Genomic DNA, 24,081 nt, shown 5'->3' with positions numbered 1-24,081 from the left:
ATCTCTTTTTTTCCTTTTCTTTTTAAAGAGTAATACACTAGTTCAGTCCATTAAAAAAAAAAAGGGGGGGGGGGGGGTTTAAGAAAAAAAGTCTGAAAACACTGAAGATTTTCTGAGACACTAGTAAAAGTGTTTCTTAAGGGTTCTCAAATGCCCCAGAAAATTACCAGGAAAATTACTTTTTAATCAAGAATGAGGAGGAAAGCAGAAAGTATTTTATTCCCTATAACAATAGAGCACATGCTTAAACAGTTAGAAAACATTTGCACTTCAAGAGAGACCAAATCACCAGAAATAACTAGAATTCTCTAATATTTAGCTTATACCCACAGGGAGATTTAAACTCTTATTTTTCTGTAGCTTACCTTTCCTTACAAATTTCTAGCATAAAACATGTAGTCACTCTACTATTATTTGTGATTGTCCATCTGTCTCAGCTAGGACAGCAATTACAGACTCAGCTATTTTTCCTTTTACACTATCAACCTCAGTTAGTAAGGTTACTAAGACTTAGAGAGAAACCTGCAATCCTCAATCCTTCCCCATCTTTATTTTTTTTTTCCCCCTAATTTAAATTGTCAGAGGGTGAGGAGGAATACATACTTAGTACTGTAATTACTTAGCAATGGCTCCGGTACTTAACTAGCAGAGATAAGTAGTATTTTAGGGTTGGATATGTCACAAAAGCTCAGCTAATATGATAATAGAGTAATAGAAACATTCACTACTTAAAAAAAAATATTTGGCATGTTATTAGAAAATCCAGTGGAAATAGTTCTGCTGAACACTACTAAAAGCTCTATAATTTATATATTTTTCCTTATCCTTCTGCTTTGCTCTTCCATAGATCTTCACACAAACATTCTGCAGCTTTTAGCCTCAAAATGGCCAAATTGATCCTAGGTAAGAAGAGATTATGAAGTCTTGCAAATCATCACCAAAGATGCTGAAAAGCATGACTAGCACCCATGTACATCCGCACCGTGACTCAGTTTCTAAAATCAGACTTGGAAATGGAGACTTAGAAATTTCAATTGCCAAAGAAAATTTCTAGCCCTTCAAAAGCAATCTGCATCACAAATCTGCATCACCTGATAATACTTAGAAATTTAAAATAATACATTTAGTACTATTGTCAAGTAATATCAGAATACTAATGTTTATAAATGACTGCAAAGTAAAATTAATCTGGAGCGAAACCCTCAAATTTGGAGCACTTGACAAAATGCTCTGTCTCTGGGTAAAGGCTGAAGAGGTGTAGCTCAGGCTTCCTAAAACTGAAAAAAAAAAACCCACCCTAAAGTATAAGAATACTGTTTTGCCAATAATATAAAGCAAAACTTCACCTGAGTCAACAGTGAGCTGAAGTTCACTGGGCTGAGAAAGATACGCAACGTTCACAGCCACATCATCATCTGTCTTGTGCAGGGATACCTGCACTGCTTCTAGTGCATTTCTTTGCAGTAATTACCCAATGCTGACTGCACGTATCCATTATAAAAAAATTGTATTTTACTAATGCATCTTTCATTAAGGTTGTTTTTTATTTGAATGAAAGCTTGAGTTAAAGGTGTATTGCAGACTTTTGAGTCAGCACTGGTGTTTTAGAGTGGAACAACATAGGCATCCTGTTAGGAACCATGAACCAGTGTAAGTACCTCTGAGCTTCATTTCACAGTCTCCCACTGACTCATCTCAAGTGAGTCACTTAACCAGCGTAGGTCATTTAGATTGTCTGTAAATTATGCAGGATATCACAAGGTCTCATGATTGTTATGAGGTGTTACTCATTTCTGGAAAAACATTTGGCATTCTTGCATAAATGAGTGTAAATTTTATTAATGCTCGCTAACAAGAAATTTGCTTATGAGAGCCACGCTATGTTCCATTTGTCGTTAATTTTGCATGATAAATGAGTCCCAAATAGTCATCAGTGGTGAATGTCACTTTTCTCAAAACCTGCCCTGTTTTTTCTATTTACAGGCTTTTGCACTAGGAACACAGGATAACAAGCGTGAAACAAGGACAGTAATTGTCACACAGAACCGAAACAAAAATAGGGACATAGCATCTATAAAAGTGAGATCTAGAGTCCATTTTGTTCGCGAAAGTGAAACCAATAGTAACTTTTTAGTCATGTTTACTATGTCCTTGATTAATTTTCTTGTTTCCTGAAAAGTAGACCATACTACCTATGTGATATCGAGTCCAAATACTTAGTTTACAGCGTACTATTATTTATTTGACAGGTATGTTAAAACCAAGCCTGTTGAAGTTGTTAATATGTGGTTTACTATTTTATTGTAATTACCTGAAGCCAGAAGCAGAAAGACTGTTTACTACACAGTAGTAAGCAGTATTTGGCATTAGCAAGCATAAGAGATATGAGGGTCATCAACTTGCAGTGAGGGAACACACTTTTATTGGTTGACTCACAGGAAACATCTTGCTACTAACATCTTCTACCCCCCACCATACACCCCTTTGTTTTAACTAAAACAGGAATAAACTGTTTCCCAGTTTTGCTGTACAAACAAAAAAGATAACGCTGATGGAAGAAAAGGTCTTTTCTCAGGAGACATTTCTTAATGCATAACCTTCAATAACCTTTAGTTTCTCTAGGTATAACATGAAATTTTGTTACAGTCAAATGCAGTTGTTGTGTTTTGGTTTGGTTTTTTTTTTTTTAAATGGGTAAAGAATTGTTTCAGCTATTATTGATACACCATCTATTAAGTAATGTATTGGGTAGAAACACAGAAGCTAGTCTAGGAAGCATTTCAAGGCCTACCTCTGTAGCCAAAATTGTTCTTAAGCCACTATAGACCAGTACTGCTACTGACAGTGGTCCACGCATACCTACTGTGCCTTCCCATTTCTGTCCTATGAGGCTGCACAGTAAAATGAATCAGGTACCCAACTAATTTTTTCTGTTGGTTTGTGGTGTTGTTTTTTGTTTTTTTTTTTTACTGCTGGTGATGTGGAAGAAGGTGATGCCAGGTTCCCAAGGACACTACCAGGCCATACTGTTCTACCCCATATCCTGCCCCTGGAGCCCCATTTCAGCTCAGCCCTGAGCTGTCAGTCCCTGTCCCAGCAATGCCAGTGGAGTGCCCATTCCCAGCCCTGTCTACAGCCCCTTCTCCTTTGGCTCCTGTCCCTGGCCCCTAAGTTGTGTCCTAGACCTGGGGCTTTCCTTGGATCCCACTAGCAGGTGTTACACCTGTTACTGGCTGTGCTGGCTGCATTCAGATGCTGTGGGACTGCGCCCATCTGTGAGGGCACAGCTGATGCTCTGGTCACCCTTGGCTTCTAAACCCCCTTTCCCTAAGAAGCAGTCAACCCTTACTGCTTGCTAATGGGGGAAGGAAGATGTCGGTCAAGTTAATATAAGTATTTATGAAACTACCTAAAAACTAGGCTTCATTTCAGCTCATCCACAGGAAATAGGCATATATACTTCCTCTCCAGTTGTACAAACTTCAGTAAGAAATGAAACCCTAAGCAGCACTGACAAATATCACATTTGTTACACGAGACAGCACTGACCAAAACAAGGAACTATTGCTTCAGGCCTTCTGCACGAGCAGTTACAAAAAGGTTAAACACTTGCATCACATTTTAAATGATTTCAGTATAACAGCTAGAGAGGGACTTCATTAATTTCCGTGAGAAAACTGATGCAAGAAATCTATCGCTACCCTGACAACCACTGATCCCTTATCTATCATGCAAAAGCATTATAGTCCTCCTAGATCTCATGCTAGTGATAGAACAAAAAAAAAATGATAGGGGTGAACTGATACTTTTTGTTTTGGAGGTAGACTGTAACAGCGGTGTAGCTGGTATCATTTCTTTAGAAGGATGACACAGCGCTGGAACAGGCTGCCCAGAGAGGCCATGCAGTCTCCTTTTCTGGAGGCATTCAAAACTCACTTGGACATGATCCTGTGCAACCAGCTCTAGGTGTCCTGAACTAGACTTCAAGGCTACCTGTTGATTGACAGAGTGCTCAGTAAAACAGAAAATTAAGAAATTTGCCTGACATCAACAAAAACCACCCAGTACCTACCACAAGACCATAAAATGAGCATGTAATTTTTCTGATTTTTTTCCTAAGTACCCTTTTCCAGATGTATCTCTTGCATTTGTTCTTTCCCCCAGCCAAGGTAACTGTATGTATGCTGAAAGTGCCTTTTTTCTGATTTAATTTCTTCAAGAAAGGTTTCAGAAAATGCTGATTTGGTCTTTTAAGTTTCCTGCATCCTTAAACAACCAAATGTTGTTTTACAGTATGATGTAGCTAATTAAGCTATCAAGACATGTAGTGTGTTCCTTGTCAAGAAACAAAAACAAAAAAATCCTTCTCTTCTCCCAAAAGAACTTCAATAAAATTAAGAAGTATGTTCCTATCTGAGTCTCAAAAAAAAAAAAAATTCAGGGAGCCTTAGATCATTTGGAACTGCAAAGTAAAACTACATATATGTTTCCTCAATGTACAGCGTTATAGATAGAATCCCCCAAACTACAGTAAAATAACTATACAGAATAGGCTAGTCTCTCTTTGTTGTTACTGAAAAAGGATTAGAAAGCAGTGGAAGAAGGAGGAAGAGAGGTGGAGAGGGAAAAAAAAAACACAGAAAAATATTTTATTGTGTTCTCTTCATAAAAATTTATCATTATTTTGGTTTACAAGCAACTTATACTCACAAAATGCAGTCCATCACAACTTTAGATGTGATCATTTGCATATATCTAGCCTAGCGTGAGAAAACGAGTCCCAGGTGAAGTCAGTGGCAGTAATGGACAGGATAACTGTAATCCAGCTTCAGCCCACAGTCAGATACAATGTCTTACTAAAAATCAACATGCTGTTCAAGTTTTAAGTATGATGTCCTCATAATTTAAATCAGGATTTTTTATCTTATTATAATAAAACATTTATCTTCCATAAAGACACTTCAAAATTTACTTGAAATTTCATTTCCAACAATGAGATTTGGCTCTTTTAAAGGACCATGAGAATATCTGAGGCAAAATTATTTTTGATACCATAATAAAGAATGTACTGAGGAAAGAAAAAGAATAATTACACTTTCAATTACTGTGCTATAATTAATGTGTCTTGTATAACAAACTTCAGAATTGCAGACAAAGACTATCAGATGAGGGCAAGACTTGGTGTCATCTGCTGCTATTTGCACTTGATTAGCAACCCCAAAATTGCCACAAAAATTGTTATCAGTTTCTTAAAACATGCTTTTTCACAATTTAATCTTGACATGGAAAGAAGCATGTGTTATAAAGCTTTGTATTAAGTATTGAAGAACACCTTGAAAAAAAGCAGATTGTAACATTATTTATCTTGAATGTAAGTAATGCATCTGTGCATGTGGAAGCCAAATGAAACCAAATCTTTTCATGTGTTCGTTTCAAAGTAAAGGCAACTACCTTGCTCAGAATATCCTGTGGCTCAGCAGATGTATTGAAATTCATCAACGCAGTTATATCCTATTGCTACTCAGGCCTTCTAGAATACATGCATCCATAAATATTAATGCATGTGGTTTTTTTAGACCTGTCTTCAAATATTCCATCAAATTTTCGTTCGATGAGGAAAAACATAAAGGAACACATTTTAATAGGCAAAGCAAAGCTCAGGCAACTATTAAGTTAAAAAAGGATATCCCAGAATCCCTTAGGGAATTTGACAGTCTATGCTTCCCTAGACTCCGCACCACTGATATGCTAAAATACAGTACACCAAAAGCTTTAGCTAGGAAATGAATCTGTGAAAAATAATAACACTTAAAAAAAAGTGTCTCTTGAATTAGAGGTGGAAATAGAGAAATTTGGCACACAATAACAAACACAACAGCTGATGCAAAATGTAATGTCTGTGGCTAGCGGATTCAGCAGAATTTAGAGAGGCGCTATGAAGAATTCCAGACAACAGAAATATCATGCACATACTGGGCTCAAAGCCAAAGAAAGAGAGAATGAAATTCTTGCAAATAAATATATTTTCGCAAGAAATTTTATAGCACATGAACTGTACAGAACATGAACAAGAACAGAATCTTGAAGTTACAAAAGCAAATAAATCTTTTGGAAATTAAAGTTTCCTTTCATTACAAACTGCCATGTAGCAAATATAGTACAAAAAAAAAAAAAAAAAAAAGGATGTCAGGCTTCAGCCTTACAATAGTATTGAAAGGCTCTTAAATTGCAAAGTAAAGGAAATGCACAGCTTCATCATAAATGCAGCCCACCTATTAGCACAGAAAATACTGGCCTTGGGTTATATAACTTCAAACATTTTCTTTTCAATATGAACAAAATTCACCAGCAAAAGAAACTAGACAACCTGAGATTACACCAGAGGATTTTCTATATTCCATTACACAGGATAGGCTCTATTTGTGAAACTCAAAAGATAAATAGGAGCACCCTAGTTGCTGAAGCATCACTGTAGTATCAGTTTTTACTTCCATATTACAGGTAGAGAACTAGCTTTTCCAAAAGAGTATTTTCATTTGAATGACAGTGATATGGATAAATAAAAGATCTCAGAGGAGCTCCTTCCAGGAACTTTAAAGGGAAATTTATTAATGGGAAACAAACACACAAAACTTTTTATTTATGTCTGTATAATTTCATGTGCAGTGCTGAATATCTTTCAGCAGATCATAACAATTTTAGATTTCAAATTCCAGAAATAATCCACTTTGGAGAGGATTTTTTTATGACCCTTTTGCTGTTAAGTCAGAATATCACTGCTGTTTAGCGAAAATTACCTCTACCAGCTATGAAGGGGAATAACCTGACAGAAAAAAGATGCATCTAATCCAAACCTTAATACTACAGAGAATGTCAGATCAGAGTTGGAGGCATTTTCCAATACGCACAGCTTGAAGAGGAGGAGAAAAGAATAATGGAACTAAAGGGGAAGCTGTACAACATTAATTGACATAGATGTGTAACACCTAATATAAATCCATTTTATACTTGTAGAAATCCTAATGATTGACTTCACTGGTGAATACACAGCATATCCAAGCTGTGTATTCCAAGGGCTTTTTCTTTTTTCTTTCTTTTTTTTTTTTTTCTTAATAAACTTTGCTTCTTTATAGACTTGCACAGGAGGTAAAATGACCTGTTTTAATACTTTATGTTAACTTAAAAGTACAGCTGGATGTAGACACACTACAACCATTACCATAGGTAATTTAAATTCAGCAGGCACTATAACATGCCCTTGCAAAATATAGCTTTTCCTTGCTGTAACTAAAATAATAATTAACTTCTTACTAATTATATAATTGTTGTCACTACTACACTAAAAGGCTGGGGGGTGGGGGGGTGGAAACTGCCATGCACTCAGTGAATCTCCTTACATTTTACAAGCTATAAGTAAAATGCCTGAATTGACATTTCTTCAAACAACTTTCTGCCTTTGCAAACGTGCCTCGTGCTAAACTTAAACACGGCAAGAAACACACCACAGCGCGTGTAACACTGAAGTATTATTGCTGAAGATAACATATCTCTTTATACATAGTACACCAATTTATTCCACTGCAAAATGTCACAGGCTGCCTTAAATTTCACATACCATTTAGTGCACCCATGAAGAGAGCTTGATGCTGCGACTGACCAAGTCTACTCTAGACATGACGACTTCTTGTTTCAGGCACGTAATCATTGATAGTGCTGCCACATGATGAGCTTCCAGAACTCAGTTAGCATCTTCATGCTGTCCTGCATGATGCTTTTTGGATTAATCAGTTCCCACAGGCATTAGTGCAAGAACAGTCGCACAATATCCCCACCAATGTCCTCAGAACAAGACCCTCTTCAACCCAGCCTAGACCTTTCACAGTAATTTCATTTGATGTGTGGATGCTTAATAAGGAAACCCCATAAGGAAATGCCAAGAAAGCAGCAAGTTTTACATCCCTTTCTTCAGGTACCTTGCTAGCTCCTATAAAAGCACTCTTCTCTATTTGGGATACAGAAAAGTCCAGAATCCTTCTCTGAAAGCCTGTCCTCTCATTCAGTTCCTTCTTGGGATACCACTTGTAAGAGATCATGACACCACCATTTTAAGTAGCAGTACAGCGGTAGGATCCCTTTCCTAAGATGTGAGAACCACAGGGTCAGTGTTGTCTGCCACTCAAACAGTAATTGGCTTTAATTCCTATTAACTGAAAACTTCTAAAATACTGTAGAGGTAAAAGACTGCACCAGGGACCTGCTGTCCTTCCAGAGTCTTCCAAGTGCTTGAAAAATCTTGATTTCTATTCTAGAGATTGATTTCTTGTGTTGATTTCTCTTCTACAATAGCCCATGAGCAAAAGGAGGGCTAACGAACAACTTAGGTTCTCATCTTGGGGATAGGGTCATTTCCTTGCAACTGCAAGATATGAATTTCAAAAAGCTTCAGAAAGAAGCATCTTTAGCTCCTTTGAGCAGTGGTCTGATCACACAGCTCTTGCATAAAAGAAACTGCCTGTTTAGCAAATTCCCAGTTCCCCTCCTTTTTTTTTTTTTTTTTTGTGGCTTTCAACACATGAGAAGTAAGAGAATACATTAAGCATCATCCTGTTGTCACTATGTGTTTGATATATTTCTTGTGCAATTGCAGGAGACAGACATTCTGGGAAGAACAGCATCTGACTCCTGATTTCAGGCTGGCGCCCCAATGCTCGGTGCATATGTACCAGGCACTTGGAAAACTCTTCGCTGCAGTGTGACTTGCATAGTGCTTCCAGGAATAGGCGACGATGTTCCACTCTGTAATTCTGCCAAGGAGTTTCCACTATAATTATTTTCAGTTTAATTTCACTCTTATCCTTTTGTGGGTTTCCACATGCCTTTTTGACTCTCACTTTTTTCTGATTTGAAAATGGTGTGTTGGGAAGAGCTGAATGTCGCAACAGCAGCTAATGAACTGTGAAATATATCCTGCCCAGTCCTGCTCCAGCAAAAACTAGAGCAACACAAGAGTTGACTATGACACCTAGGAGAGGTAAAGACTTTAAGAGCATGGGGAAATCAGGAACTCAGATTTGGCAGAAGGACATTTCTGCCCTCTAAAGTAAGGGAAAAAATGAAGTAGTAAAAATTTAAGTGGCAATACAATCATATTTGAACTTAATGCAAAATCATAGTATATGAAGTCACTGGTAAGAATAGTGTATCAAGTAGCTTCTATGTTCTGATTTGAATATGTATGCATTGAAAAGTGCTTTTCAAATCTGTATCATGTGAGAAGCACAGAACTGTGATCAATTGCTTGCATGCAATTATCACAAATATTTAATATTATTAGCTGCTGCAACATTATGATGTGGATAATTACCTGCACCTGTTTTCTCATAATTAAATGGCTGTGTACATCACTAAATTTTCTGTGAGGTCCAGACAGTACTCTTTTTTTCCTTTGTGCTACTGAAATGCAGCTGATTAGAAATGTTGTGACTTCTAGATGAAGAAAGCATTATTTTAGCTGATAAGGCAAGTAACCATACTGCTTTAACACTGAGAACAAAAGTACTGAGGTCTTTAATTCAGCTCATAGAATTCAGGCTCTTGAGTTCTGCAAACATATACAAGGGAATTAAGACTGTGTCTGATATGTTGGGAAATCTGGTTGCTTCAAAAGCAAAAGGACTTAAATACAATCCATTCATTTTGCTCATGTACTAACCTCACTCCGCAGCCACATTTGCCACCTGACATACTGCCACGTGACTCTCCTCAACTTGACAGCAAAAGTCCAAAAAAGTGTAGACATCTGCGGTTACCTGAAGCCGCATTGCAAGTAGAACTTCTAGGTGGCTATACAGTCTCCTGCATGTACTGCTTTTGGCTGAAACAATTCCTTTCATTGAAAAAAATGTTGTTTATGCCCACATGCTAAGTAAAGAAACTTCACTCTGCAGCACTATAAACATTCTCCAGTACACTTGTACTATGTATCAGATTTCAAAGTATTACATAGAGTATTCCCTGTGGGGCTTGATTAAGGTTAATGAAGTAATTTAAAACACACAATTCTCTGGTAAAAGGAGGAAGACAAAGGGAGATGCTAAAAATACATTGCTGTTAAACTTTGATCAAATACTAGTTTGGTCAGAATACAGGCCTGGTTTTTGACACTGATGAGGAAGAAGCTTTCTTTATCACTGTCTTACACTTCAGAGTAATTTCAAATCCAACCCAAAGAACAAGTGCTCTGTGAATGATAGGTTTGCCAAAGAGCTTTCTGATGCAGCATTTAATGACCTCTGCCTCAAATCACTCAAATCAATGACTTTTTGGCTGCTCTTCCTATAGTCACAGCTCCAGCTGCTAACAAAAATACTATCAGTCATCAATGCCTGCGCCAACAAATTAAGTGCTGTAAGAAGAGATAAAAAAAATCTCCCATAAATCTAATTGAGACAACAATTCCCTCTTCAATTTCAGGAAAAAAAAGCCTTAAAATAACATGCCAAGTAAATGATTCCCTGAGGAATCATGTTTGCACTCCTAAAGAGGAGTGAGAGTCCATCTCCAGCTCACTGACATTTTAACTGTGACTATTGACTATGATCTCGTCATATAAAACTGGCTTAAAAATAAACTTCTAACTCAGGAAATAACTGACTTAGGCCCTGAAATGGAGGCAGGCACATTACACACTTTGAAGCCTGTACATGCAAGGAAAGGTTTTGATCCACTCTTTATTAGTTTCTAAAGGACAGGATGGATGAGAAGAAATCTAATGGGATAAGCATGAGACTGAAAGAAAAGCCCTGAAGACTGCAAGAAATTAAGAGGCTTTTTTTCCAGTAGATTAATTACTAAACAAGAAAAAGCTTATTTAGGAATACTCTGATTATTCCCCTTCCTCCTAACCTTGCAATGCAGTGAGTGCAGTTCTTAGGGGAGCATCTTCAGACTCACTGTTTACTCACAGTCCTTACAGGCTTTTTACTGGTCACAGCTTTTCTCAAACTCTCTAAGTATTTTCATTCTCCAGTAGAATAGCCAGGCAAACAAGCACAAAAATTGTCTGCTGAAACTTCAGGAGAAACTGCAGTGGTTTCAGTAAAACACCCATGGCAGGGATGGTACAGCAACATAGCCTTCAGCACTGAGTGAATAGCTAGTGAACCCTATGCTAAAGCAAGTGCTACCTCATTTGTATTACTATGGTGTCCCAAATTACCTAGATTAAAGCTTCCTGAGGTACATTTACATGTCTCAGGCGTATCTTTCCCCAGGAAGGAAAATTACATTCTGTGTGGCCTTTTCTGACCCAAGAGCCTCCACTAGAAGCAACTGACTTTTTCTTTTCAAGACCAATATTCCAGCTGAAAAATGGCAGTTCACCAGAAGATAATGCAAAGGTAGCTGTCCCGAGTCCTTGATAAAATACTTTAAGCATTAGTTACTGGTTCTACAACATGAAGCACTTTCCCTCCCTCCTGTTGGGATTGTCCTGCCTCACTTTCTCTCTCTCCTCTTTGGATACTCCTACCTCATCTGAGGGATCTTCTCATGAATACTCCAGGGAGGTAAAATAGACACACAAACAGAAATCCTGTTATTCACTGTACTTCTACTTTTAATTTAGCAGGGAAACCTGAAACAAGATTCTGATGCACTTAACCAGCAGGACCGTGTCGGGCACTATGGGTGGAAAATGGGAAGGAAACTGGGTTTCCAATGTGTAACAGTAAAAATTTGTAATCGTAAACACTTTTGTTGTCAAAAAAAACATTTCAAACCCAGCTCCAGTGTCTAGCTTATTACGTTAGCTGCTTCTCAGCATATATGATGGCAGGTGTTATATATAACCTCAGCAGGAAACGTGTAATCACAGCTAGGTAAATGAGTTAGGCTGGAGGGCTTGCTTAGCACTGTGTGGCACTATGTGGTGTTACAAAGAAATAGTCTCAGCAGTCAACTTTCTCTTCCAGGTTGCTTTGAGAATACTCTGGTTTAACGAGAAGTGAATTCCCAGACCTTCCATAACAGCCTCCATCTGACTTCTATGGAAGAGGAGATTTCCTCAAACATTAAAGTAGTCATAACTTATCATATCACCATTTTCCCATCAAACATCTTTAACAAATCTTTATCAGCTACTGGTAGATCCTGATGTAGAGTCTCCCACTCACTTCCATGAGCTGTAGCACATTCTGCGTTTTTGCACTCAAACATTAGAGGGCTGCTGGAATGCATAAGAAAACAGGACAACTGTTTTCCTCCTCCTGGCAAGTTACAGTTACAGATACTACAGAAAAGCCTGTTCCTTCAAATGAAATTTGAAAGTCAGTCATCTACATTGACCATTATCTCATGAACCACACTGTTTATATTCAAAATACTCTGTTCTACAAAAGAAGAAAAAAGGGTAAAACAGAAGTCATACGTAGAGAACATCTAGAACAAAAGATTAAATAAATCATTAGCATATTAACCCAACTATTTTGGGTGCCCAACTAGGCGTGTAGGCAAAATACATTCAAATAACTTGCCTAGTTGGCCTATCAAGCAAGCTAGGAACATTGGCAGTCAGTGATTCAGAATCAGAGACTCGGATGCCGATTAATCTTTTACTTCCCTTTGCAAGAATATCGGATGCTCAGTATTTGTAATAAACCCAGTATTTGTGCCAGGTGCTGAAATCTAAAGTCAGGTGAGACGCTAGAAAAATGACAGTAATATTTCTGTAAGTTATCACAACAAGCTGTTCTGGTATCAGATGTAGCTGATGGCATTGTCTTGGTTGTTGAACAATTCTGTTAAGTGCACCACTCACCAAGTCTTTAGGTATGCTTTTAAAGTAGCTACCCTCTCTAAGTGCCTGCAGTGTAGCCATGGCAGCACAAAGCTAGCTGGGTGCACACTCAAGTGGTTTGCTCAGGCTGACCTCCATGTTGCACCATATTAATAGCAACCAATATCAGCTTACACTATTTATTCAAAACTGGCTTGAATGTGTCAACATGAGCTGGAGTTGCTTGCAGAAAAGGCATGTCCTTAATGACTAAAGCTATATTACCTGGATATGCAATAAAATGCTAAACATGCTAGTGTTACAGGTCTAGAAAATTCTGCTAGAAAATGTTAACTTGGAACACAGTGAACAAGGTTTAACTCCCACACCTTGACAGTACTTCACATTATCTCTGGCTAGCATTCAAATGAATCAAAAATGCAGCTATTTAAAGTAACCTGGGAGAAACAGCATTGAATAAGAAACATATCTAATTCTCTTCTATATGAATGTAAACAGAAGAAAAGCATCCCTGCTAACACAGAACACAAACACAGTGCAGTGTTAAAAACAGACCTAATGATAGAATAGTCACCTCAATGGAAAGCCAAAGTACTATAACTTTACTTGGTAAGACATTGCAGTTGGCTTTAATATAGACTAGCCAACAAATCACTTTGTCTTTTTAAAATGGATCACAACTCTTCTACGCACAATTAAACAACAACGTACATTTTTCTCATAACTACCTCACATTCTATAATATTAAAATACTTCTTTAAATCAGTATCTCGGTTTATGGAACATCTGCTAGCTATGCATGTCTGCTAACTAGGTATTAAAAGGCCATTTTAAACAATAATTAATATAAGCAATATATGCATTTTCTGCAGATACTGCATAGACATTACTAAACATTAAGCAACACTAGATATTCAGGATAAAAAAAAAAACAAGATTTGGGTGTTCAAAAAATTACATATAGCCATGAAAATCACATACTATCACTTCAAATAGCACAAACAGAATCCTCATCCTGGCTTTGACCAGCACTATATTAAACACAGAGGTCTTCATTGCTGAAAACATCCTTTCAATGCACTGAATGGCAGTCTGTGAAGATTTGATTTATAATTGGTTTTGAACTATTCTAAAATGAATGAAAGGCTGATGCCAGTGATTCATTGCAAATGCAGTGACATCCCTTCAGTGATATCAAACCAACCACTGCATCAAAGAAAAATGCTTACTGTCCTTCAGAAATCAACTGGAACTGTGAAACACCGTAGAAAGATTTTCACAATTGAACACAGTCTTTTGTAAGAAAACACATGGGACATGAACGGAAATTACATCCAGCAAATGACAAATAGAGCAGACTCTTGACAGCATTTGCATTTCTTACAGTAATCTGTAAAATTCTAATTGCATCACTGTCAGTGACAAGACTTACTGTATCAGTATATAAACTAACACAATGCACTGAAATATCTCAATTCTGTTTTGCTGTGGTTTGCATACTTCTGTTTTGTTTGCTTTTCTTTTTTACTCACCTGTTTTCCCAACTCTTATTCTACTCATTCCTCAGGCTACTCCAGATCCTACCTAACTCACTGCCACTGCTTCAGAGCTCTGACCCTGCATTCTCTTCTCTTCACTGCTGTCTGTATGCCAGTTGCTCTCAATCGGTAAACTTGCATACACATATATGTGTCCATATATATATTTACACACATATAAACTCTTCATCTTGTACACCCTGCCCCTGCGCCACCCCCCCCCCACCCCCCCCCCTTTAATCAAACCAGCACCTCTGTTGCTCTGTTATTCTGTTCTTCTCTTCTAGGATGCACTGCCAGGTATCAGACAGATGGCTTCACTACTGCACTCACACACTCTGCCTATAAACATCTCAGAATAAGCTACAGTTTTGAGTTTTAATGTAAAGTATCAGAGTACTCTGTGGGAATATCACAATGTCAACATGCCGACTGGCCACGATGAGCTGAATGGGACATGAACCTAAATGGGACCATGGAGTGAGCAGAGCAGACATAGGCCAGAGGAAGAAATAAGCATCTGGGAGATCAACCAAAAATCAGATCAGAAATGCAGGAAGAAATGCTCCAGAAGACTGTTTATGTTATACTTTCATTATCATAGGACCTTGGGGCACTAGACTAGAACTGCTGGGTAAACACAAAATAAAAAACGGGACAAATGAACAAGATAAGGAAGCAGTACTGATCACAACAGTGCAAAGGGATTTAGGCACAAGCTTTTTTTTTTTTTTTTTTTTTTTAATACACACAATGACAAAAGAAAGTTTTAAAAGCAATGAGAAGGCTATATATATGTTTAGAGTGCCTTCCAACGGTGAAGCAACATGAAGGAAAGCATAAAGGTCTCTCCCTGAAAATTTACCAACTAGATGATAAAGACTGCTATCATAGTGTAGCAAGAAACAAAACTGGTATAACGACACGCTAATTTGAGATAACTAGGGAGGTAACAAACAAAGAAGTGAGGTAAGTACCTCATATTTGATTTTCTGTACTGAAATACACAAAAAAAATTAAAGCAGTTGGTGTGGAAAAGTATCTTTGCAACTACATTCCAAATGGAAAGAAGTGGTTTGTAGATACCTGTGGGACATAAATCTACAATAAACTGGCATAAATTATTATGTTCTAAATTTGCTATTTCCTAAAAAAAAGCCAAAACTGAAGATGCCATCAATGTGACATAAGCAAGATCAGAATAATGGTGCTACTGTCCACACTGATCAAAAGTGTTATTAAAAACAAAAAAAATCTCATCCAAGTGTTTAATTGGATTGGGAATGTCTTTACTGGTGGGTTGACCTTGGCTGGCTACAAAACACCCACCCAGCCTTGCTCTCATTCCCCCTTCTCAACAGGGAAGGGGGAGAAAAAGAGGACAAAAAAATCTCATGGGTTAAGACAGAGACATGGACATCACTTATCAATTACCGTCATGGGCAAAACAGACTCAACTTAGAGAAAATTAATTTGATTGATCGCTAATTAAAAAATAAAGAGTAGGATAATGAGAAAGAAAGACAAAACTACAAACATCTTCCCCTCACCCCACCCCACCCCACTCCCTTGTCCCATGTTCAACATCACTCCTTCATTCCCAACCTCTTCTACCTCCTCCCACTCAAGTGGCATGGGGGGATGGGGAATAGGGGTTGTAGTCGGTCCATAACACCTCATCTCTGCTGCTTCTTCCTTCTCATACTTTTCCCCTGTTCCAGTGTGGGGTATCTCCCATGGCAGACAGTCCTTCACAAACTGCTCCAACATGGGTCCCTCCCACGGGGTTCTTCAGGAACTGTTCTAGCATGAATCCCTTCCATGGAGTACAGTCCTTCAGGTAGGTACTGCTCCGGTGTGGGTACCCCACAGGTTGCTCCAGGCAGAAAATCTGCTCCAGGCATGGGCTCCTCTCCATAGGCTACAGCTCCTGCCAGGAGCCTGCTCCAGTGTGGGCTCTCCACAGGCTGTAGCTTTCTTCAAGGCGTGTCCACCTGCTGCAGTATGGGGACCTCCATGGACTGCAGCATGGATATCCGCTCCAGTGTGGTCCTCCACGGACTGCAGAACCACCTCCATGGGCTGCAGCGGAGTCTCTGCTCCCATACCTGGAACACCTGCTTCTCTTCCTTCTTCACTGACTTTGGTGTCTGCAGAGCTGTTTCTTTCATATTTATCACTCCTCTCTCTCTCACAGCTGCTGCCCACTGTTTTTGGTGCCACCAGCATCACTAAGGAGCTCAGCTATGCCCTGTGGTGCATCCACTGGAGCCAGCTGAACTGAATGTGTTCAACACGGGGCAGCACGTGGTCTCTTCTCACAGAGGCTTCCCCTGAAGCCCCCCCATCCCCACCGCCAACACTTTGGCAATAGAGTAATTTGTTTGGGCATATTTTTCTTAAGACATCTTTACTGGAGCCCAGCTAGAGGGTTTACAGTTAGCTGTAATTGTAAATGTGTATTATATAAACACATTAGTATCAAACTGCTATAACTCTTCCACGGGACAATGCAAGATAACATTAATAATGAGTAAGTGTTTCTATAATTATAGTTTTGAACACTATTATAAACATACATTCTTGGAACAGAAAGACAAGAAGACAGAGGCTCAGAAAATAAAAGAGCCACTCTTCCTACAGCATTTACTCAATTTGGCTCACAGGACACTTGAAACAGAAAAGCAGTGGATTAACCTCTCTCATTTAATCCATACAATATACACAGAAATACACACATCGTTGCTTTTTGGGTCTGTTTAGTACTGAGTCATTAAAGGTTATGCTTATATGCCAAGAAAATGAGAGCACTAGAACCCTACTTACTTTGGTAGCAATAACTTCATATTTCTCTACTACAGTAACAATCCAACAAGGATTAAAGCCCACTGTAAGAAACACTTCTAGAAACATTTTTTTATTCTTTGATACAACTTAACAATTTTCATTTAAAACTAGACCTCACAAAGAAATGTTAAAGTCCACTCACATGCAAATATATAGTGTGTACATTAATGCATGCACACATATGCATGAATGTTACATGACATTTCTTTTGTCCCACTGAAATAACATTTCAAGCCAAAATACTTATCCGAAGCACAGCTATGCTCTCAACGGTCTCATGCGGATTAAAATAAATCAGATGCCATAACTAGTGTGCTTCCTCCTGACTGACACCAAATTATACAAAATATTATACATTGACATCAACTCACTCACTGGAGCATATTGCCTGAAATTAAGAATGTTATGTGTATTAATTTTTTCTACTGACAAGGGACTACTGAACTGAGAGTTCTTGTTTTAGTCTAGTATTACAACATTGTTGCATAAAGCATTTTGCTTTCAAGCCAAGAATTCCACACAAACCATTAATCTAAGATGTTCTATTCATTATCATCTGAAGTTATTTCTTCTAAACTATGTAGCTCAGAAACTGCTGACAAACTACTTGAAATAATTTTTTGAAGTGTATCACATAACCCTCTCGCTAAGGTTAACTGAAAGTTAATTAAAATCATTAAGATGATGATTTGAACAAGAACAGGAAAAAAACTGTCTAGATGAAATTATAAGGAAAAATTAGATACCACTTGAGTCAATCATGCCCTTAGACACACTGCTTCTCATTTGCAAAAAAAAATGAGCATTTCTTTCCTTCTCAAAGGCGTTTTTGACCTTTTAAGGCACCAATATCCACAACCCTCCTCAGACTGCCTCGTTCATCTTCCGGCCCAAGACCCCCAATGCATATTTCATTTCCTTTATGGGCAGTAATAGAAGTCCCTAAACTCTAAACATAATTTCTTACCAAATTTAATATCTTTTTACTTGATCATCAGAACATTACTTTAGTCTTCTGTTATAAATGCAGGAAGAAAAAAAAGAAACAAGTTGTATGACATCTGATAAATAAAATTACATATATATATATAATTTTCCCATCATAAAAATACCAGTCCCTAGTCTGGACTCTTGCCCCTGGGAAAACAAAACAAATGAAAAAATATACAAGCCTATGGTCATCACAGACAAGAACACAGATTTGAACTACTTCTATCTGCCAAGAAGACTGAACAACATATACTGACAACAGCTTTCACAAAATCCAAATGAGGAGAGTAACGAATGAAATTTGGAATAGGAAGAGAATTTCCAGTGGTGTGATTGAGAAAAAGAATTTATATAGCTTGTACTGCAAGCCAAGATGACTGATAAACTATGTGTGTTAGCTTCAACTTCAGAAACAGTATTAAGCACTAATGAAATAGTCCAGAAAATTTTTAGCAGTTTGTGTCAAGAACACTGGACAAGAACCAGTTCAAAAAGGAATTTGCAAGAACCTCCTTTATCTGGGATGATGAACTCAAACTAGCATGACAGTCCAAGCGCCGGGACTCCGGCAAAGTGAACATTCATCTTGAAGCTGGGAGTCCTGCCTTTGCCAGAGGAAATGAAGTGCTGAAGGAGACGGCACTTCAGTTCAACCATCAGCCTCAGATGCTGTCCACAACACATGGCAACATTGGTAAATCTACAGTGAAGAGCACTGAGAACATTTTTACAAGTGAATGATACCTAAGGCTGATTAGTGCATATTGTACATTAGTGAATTTATTAGCCCACTAGTGATGAGTGCATGCATTCATTTTGTTTAAATGGTCACTTACAAAGATTCACTGCTTATCTCCTAGTTCCCTTACCCAAAAACAAAGGAGGAACATTTTCTTGAGGAGAACTGTTAAAAGAGATTTTACAAAAATGCCAGAGTTTATTATGGGTGCTTTAAAGAACTAATTGAAATTGATGTGGAACACCAGGACATTTATTTGCAATGCTTTTAAGTGTTCTGCATAGATTTCTACAAAATTGTGAGACTAATGCAGAAGAAGTCCCGTGAAGCTACAGTCAGTGATTTTATGAAGTGGTCTTTTTGGTTTGGCTTCTTTAGGTGAGAATAGTCACAGGAGGCTCAGTCTTTAAAAGCCAAAGAAGATGCTGAGCTGGGCTGCAAGCAATCGCCCCCAGGAGATGGAAATCAGTACATGGGGGAATTCTTAACATGCCTAGGTAATAACCTGAAAAAATAATAACTGATAAGTTTTAGGCTAGAGAATAGTTTAAAACCAATGGTCAAATTTTATGTATTTGTGTGGGTGAAGTGGTAAAGGAATGACTGTATTACCGAAGTCTACAGTTCAGCAGAATACAAGGATTATTGCTATGGAGTCTGGTCCAACTGTATGCAGTTCACAAAGCATATTAAATAGTAGTATCACAACTCTTTTAAACACAGGCACAATATCATTGAAGCCCTTTGTTTTGGCATACTTCTCTCCTTTTTCTCTCACCTCTTTTTCATTCTCTTTTTTTTTTTTCAGAACAGATTCTGAATACTATCTCTTCCAATGAAAATTTTTAAGGACATCATTATTTTATCTCTTATTATTCCTTCTTTCTTTGGGTCTTCCTGAGTAGTCCTGTCTGCTTGTTTCTAGCACTCCTTCACATTAATTTTCAAGCCATCATTCTGTTTTCTTTCTGCCTTCCCTGATGACACCAAGTTTTATTTCTACTTTCTAACCTTTATGTTCCCCACACAAATGAAGACCTTTGATTTGCAAAATATCCCTCACAAAAATCACCTGGAAGATCTAACTATTGCAATTAAACAGATTTAGATGAAATAGCTTTCTAACAATAGTACTTTCAAGAAATGCTGAATAAACACATAAGCTATCATCAAAGAGAAACAAAGCAAAATAAAAGACCAACCAGATGGCATCCCTTGACCTGAGGAGGGCTTTATCGGTGCATTCACCTGATCCCAGTTAAGATCATCATCATCTGACTGACTATAGCCACAGGAACTGAGAGGCTCATCGAAAGTACAGCATCCTGTAAAACAAACACAAAGATAACAATTAAACAAGGCATACAGAAAAGAGGCTATGAATCTCTAATCCTAACAACTGTGAGATAATTCAATGCAGGCTGTGTAATTGTGGGACACTGGAATTGTTGGTGCCGATTACAGAAGTTACTGAGAGTCAGCAGTGAGTATCTGGGTTTGACTTGAGTGACACGCTTATCTCACAAAACAGACGTGGTGGGTGCGGTATAGCACTCAAATTGAGTGACACCTGGGGTGAGGCAGGGGCCTCACACCCTGGTGTTGCTTCAGTAAAAGCCAGAAATACCCCCCACATCTGTACTGAACACCCTGCCCTGTACTGAGCCATCGGGCCCCACTGGCCTTCCAGAGCTGAGAACCCTTGCTAAAGGCCAGCCAGCACACAATAATTGACTTAGTCCCACTTTGCCATGACTATAAATCTGGCAATTAGAATCCTCTATTTTGAGGATGAGAACTCCAACTACTGGATGGGCTGACAGGCCTGGAACTCCCTCCTCCCCAACAGGTACGCCTCTGTAGTGAGACTTGCACCTCCGACTGTCAGATGTTACCTGGGAAAGTATTGTTAACAAAAAGCACTGAACTCTTAACTGGAGCTCAATAGTTGCAGTAAGTTGCATTTATCAAACAGCAATTCCGAATTTGTTTTATCTGTCACCTTAATAAATCACCTATCTTTTCAACTTTGCAAAACTGTTTCAGTGAAAGTCTTTGAGAGGACTCTGACAGGCAAACATTGACTCTGACGAGTGGCTGTGTACATATTAATCCTTTATACCTAAACCACTGACCAAGTCTGAGACTACGACTAGATCTAGCTGCACCTAGACTCCTCTCGGAGAAGGGAGTTTAGAAAGCAAGGGGATTCTTTCTGAACCTCGTGACTCAACGGGAGAGCTTTTTCGTCCTGGCCACGCATCAGGCTCATATCCATAACACAACAGTATTTTTTAAATTTCTTAATACAAATTATTATTTATTAATCATCCTTTTTGAAAGGGCATAAAACCTTCTTGTCACGAAAACAAAATCCCAAGGTCAAGCAGCTGATTTAGAACTGCAGACAAATTTTCTCCTATGACATAATCATCAGGTATCAAAAACAAACCAGGAAAATAAAAAGCAATAAAACTCAGAACACTGCAAGACTGAATGATTAACATTCTTCAGGAAAAAACAACTATTCCATGCCTAAAAACCTACATTTCAGAAGAAAGCTGTAAGATGGGAACATCAGCTCCCATTCCTCTATCTTGGTTTCCAAATAAGGGAAGGCCTAGATGTTCCAAGGAGTGCTGTGCTGCAGACCTGGACCAGCCTGGCTATTTGTGGGATCAGTGTCTCTGGTACAATACAGCACATCCATCCCAAAATGCCAATCTATGCATAGCCTCAAACTCTCCAAAAGGAAACAGAATTGTTTCCTATCTTTTTCTCACACTTTTCTAAGTAATTTAGAAAAGAATAACAATAAATAAATAACAATAAAACCTCACGCTATCCCAAGCTGGGGCACAGATAAATCTAATGTCATGAATTCAGAATTCAATCTAACATTATCCACAAAAAAGCTTTGCTTTTTTCCTGTGGTACAGAGGAAACTTTTCCAGCGTTTCAACATCATTCTCTTCTACCAGGGGACTAACAGAGGGTTACAAAACTCTGTTTTCTTTGATGTCTGACGTTTCACTCCAGTGAAAAGTGACATCTTTCCTATTCAGGAAAACAAATGTAACCCTAGCCATGGATATTTCTGTCCATACTAAAGTAAATTCTGCAGCTGTTTAAACAAAACTAAATTTAGGGCTATTCATCATCTTTGCTATCCATCCATAGGCACAATAGGTTTAGCCTTGCCAAGATGTATTAAAATAGCAAAACCAGACAAAATCTAGCTTTAAAAATTACTTTAAAAATCTAAATTTTCCTAGAACATTGTAAGTGGCATTACAGAACACCTTATCAAAAAGTAGAAGACAAAATTTCTTTATACCTGACAAGCTTCACCTAAGTCCAGCCTTCCTAATAGCTAGTCCCAATGTATACTTGAGATTCATGACAAGCACTTTGCAAGCATATAATCTTTAGTAGCAATTACTTTTACATACAATCACCAAATAATTTCCTTTTTTGTTCTCTTACAGTGCCATTGGTCTTTATAGACATACGATGTTTACTGTGCCCTTAGATATAGGTCATCCTATACTGTTCTCTGTTCTAAAATGTTCTAAACTGCATCTTCATGTACAATTTTGAGTGCACAAGATTCAATTAGGCAATCCAGTGGGAACAGAAAAGCCATTAGAGAACTTGCAACTCCAAACTAATATTCCACTTCAGGAGAGAGATAATTTATATCTGTTATCGTTGAAGTTAAACAAATTCAAAAATACAAGAGATTTGTATAAAGTATATCAAATAACATCTGCAACATCTCCAGTGGGAAGGCTTAGAAAATTAGACAGCCATGTACCCATTTGTTCTAGTACTTGCATAAATATTACTTCAAGCTTCATAAAATATGACACAAGCTAAGTTTCAGACACAAAAGCAAAATAACTTTCACAGACCTATTTGTGCTTTTTTAAAAGAAAATAGAAAAACCCAAACCATAGGTGAAGCAAAAGGTAGTTTCTTTGCAAAGGTACTGCAAATGATATTAGGACAAATTTAAACGTCAAGTTATGCATTGTCCAATGTAGTTAAGCTTGGCAAAAAATATACACCCAAATAAAACCTGGCGTAAATCAGGGTTTACAATTCAAACACAGGATTAATAAATGTACAGAATAGCTCTCATACTTCATTACATCATACATATCTCTAGCAATAAGAAGGCATAGAAGGGTTTAAGAAGGTGTTTTCTTGCTGAAACCCAGAAGTGCAGCCAAGTGCTGCAAAACATCCAATACTGGAAAAAAGGGAAGGAGTTTGTGATTCCAGATGGTTAGTAAAGGCTCTTCCCTTTCTCGCTAGCTAGGAAGTTGTCAAAAACATGGATAAATAGAACAACAGTTCTAGTTATCTAGATCATTTGTCTGTCAATACAGGACTGTTTCTCACAGCTTTTCTTCATTTCTCTGGCAGGTCTGTTGCTAAATCACTCTGTCAGGATTAATTTTTTTCTATTATTTTATTTTTGCCATTTACATCCTTCAAACCTTTGTAAATTCACTATCTTACAACTTCCTCAAAACGGGTATCTAATCTTCGTATCTGCTATAGGAAGAGTTTAAAAGGTATTTTTGAACTTCTTCCATTCCTAAGTCACTTCCACCCACAACTAATAACTAACCTGTAGCAAGTGTTACTATGAGTAATCAAACTGTACAGCCACCCATCCAGAGAACTGACCAGCATATGTAAGATCTTTAATAGCACAGATGCCAAGCCATGTTTCTTTCTACAGCTAGCCACAAAGAATAACATGAACACTAAGGAAAGCTTTGCATGGCCATGACTTTTTGGAAGGTCTTTTGTAGATTTAAATAGCATGCATGGCATATATAGGTGTTGGAAATATGAGCAAGTTTATAGACTAAGAATAACACAGATCTTGATGGAGCAAAACAAAACAAAAGCTTAGCCAAATTAGCCAAGTAACAATTACTGTCACTGACAAGTCATCGACAGTCCTAATGACTTATGCCTGCTTCCCAAAGTTCTGACTCTCCCATCTGACTGTATTACAAATAAGATTAATTTCCTTAGAAATGGGTCATGCCATTAGAACAAACCCTACATTGCATCTACTCAAGCCTGCCTGCCTGCCGCCTTCTGCTGTGCTTCACCTGTTTTCTAGTGATGATACTCTTACTGTACAGGGT

General features: G+C 38.0%; 1 protein-coding gene across 8 annotated transcripts in view; it reads right to left on the bottom strand.

The window, feature by feature from the left end:
* Nucleotides 1–24,081, bottom strand: part of PTPRM (protein tyrosine phosphatase receptor type M) — a 480,832-nt gene that overhangs the window by 351,223 nt on the left and 105,528 nt on the right. For all 8 annotated transcript variants that reach the window (XM_080378965.1, XM_080378966.1, XM_080378970.1 and 5 more), the window contains exon 2: nucleotides 20,113–20,235. In XM_080378965.1, coding sequence (XP_080235091.1) covers nucleotides 20,113–20,235 — 123 coding nt within the window. The remainder of the gene's footprint in view (nucleotides 1–20,112; nucleotides 20,236–24,081) is intronic.

This window comes from Falco punctatus (assembly GCF_963210335.1).
Source record: "Falco punctatus genome assembly, chromosome: 3".
Lineage (NCBI taxonomy): Eukaryota > Metazoa > Chordata > Aves > Falconiformes > Falconidae > Falco > Falco punctatus.
The sequence above is the reverse complement of the archived record's forward strand: the minus strand, read 5'-3'. Positions and strand labels throughout refer to the sequence as shown.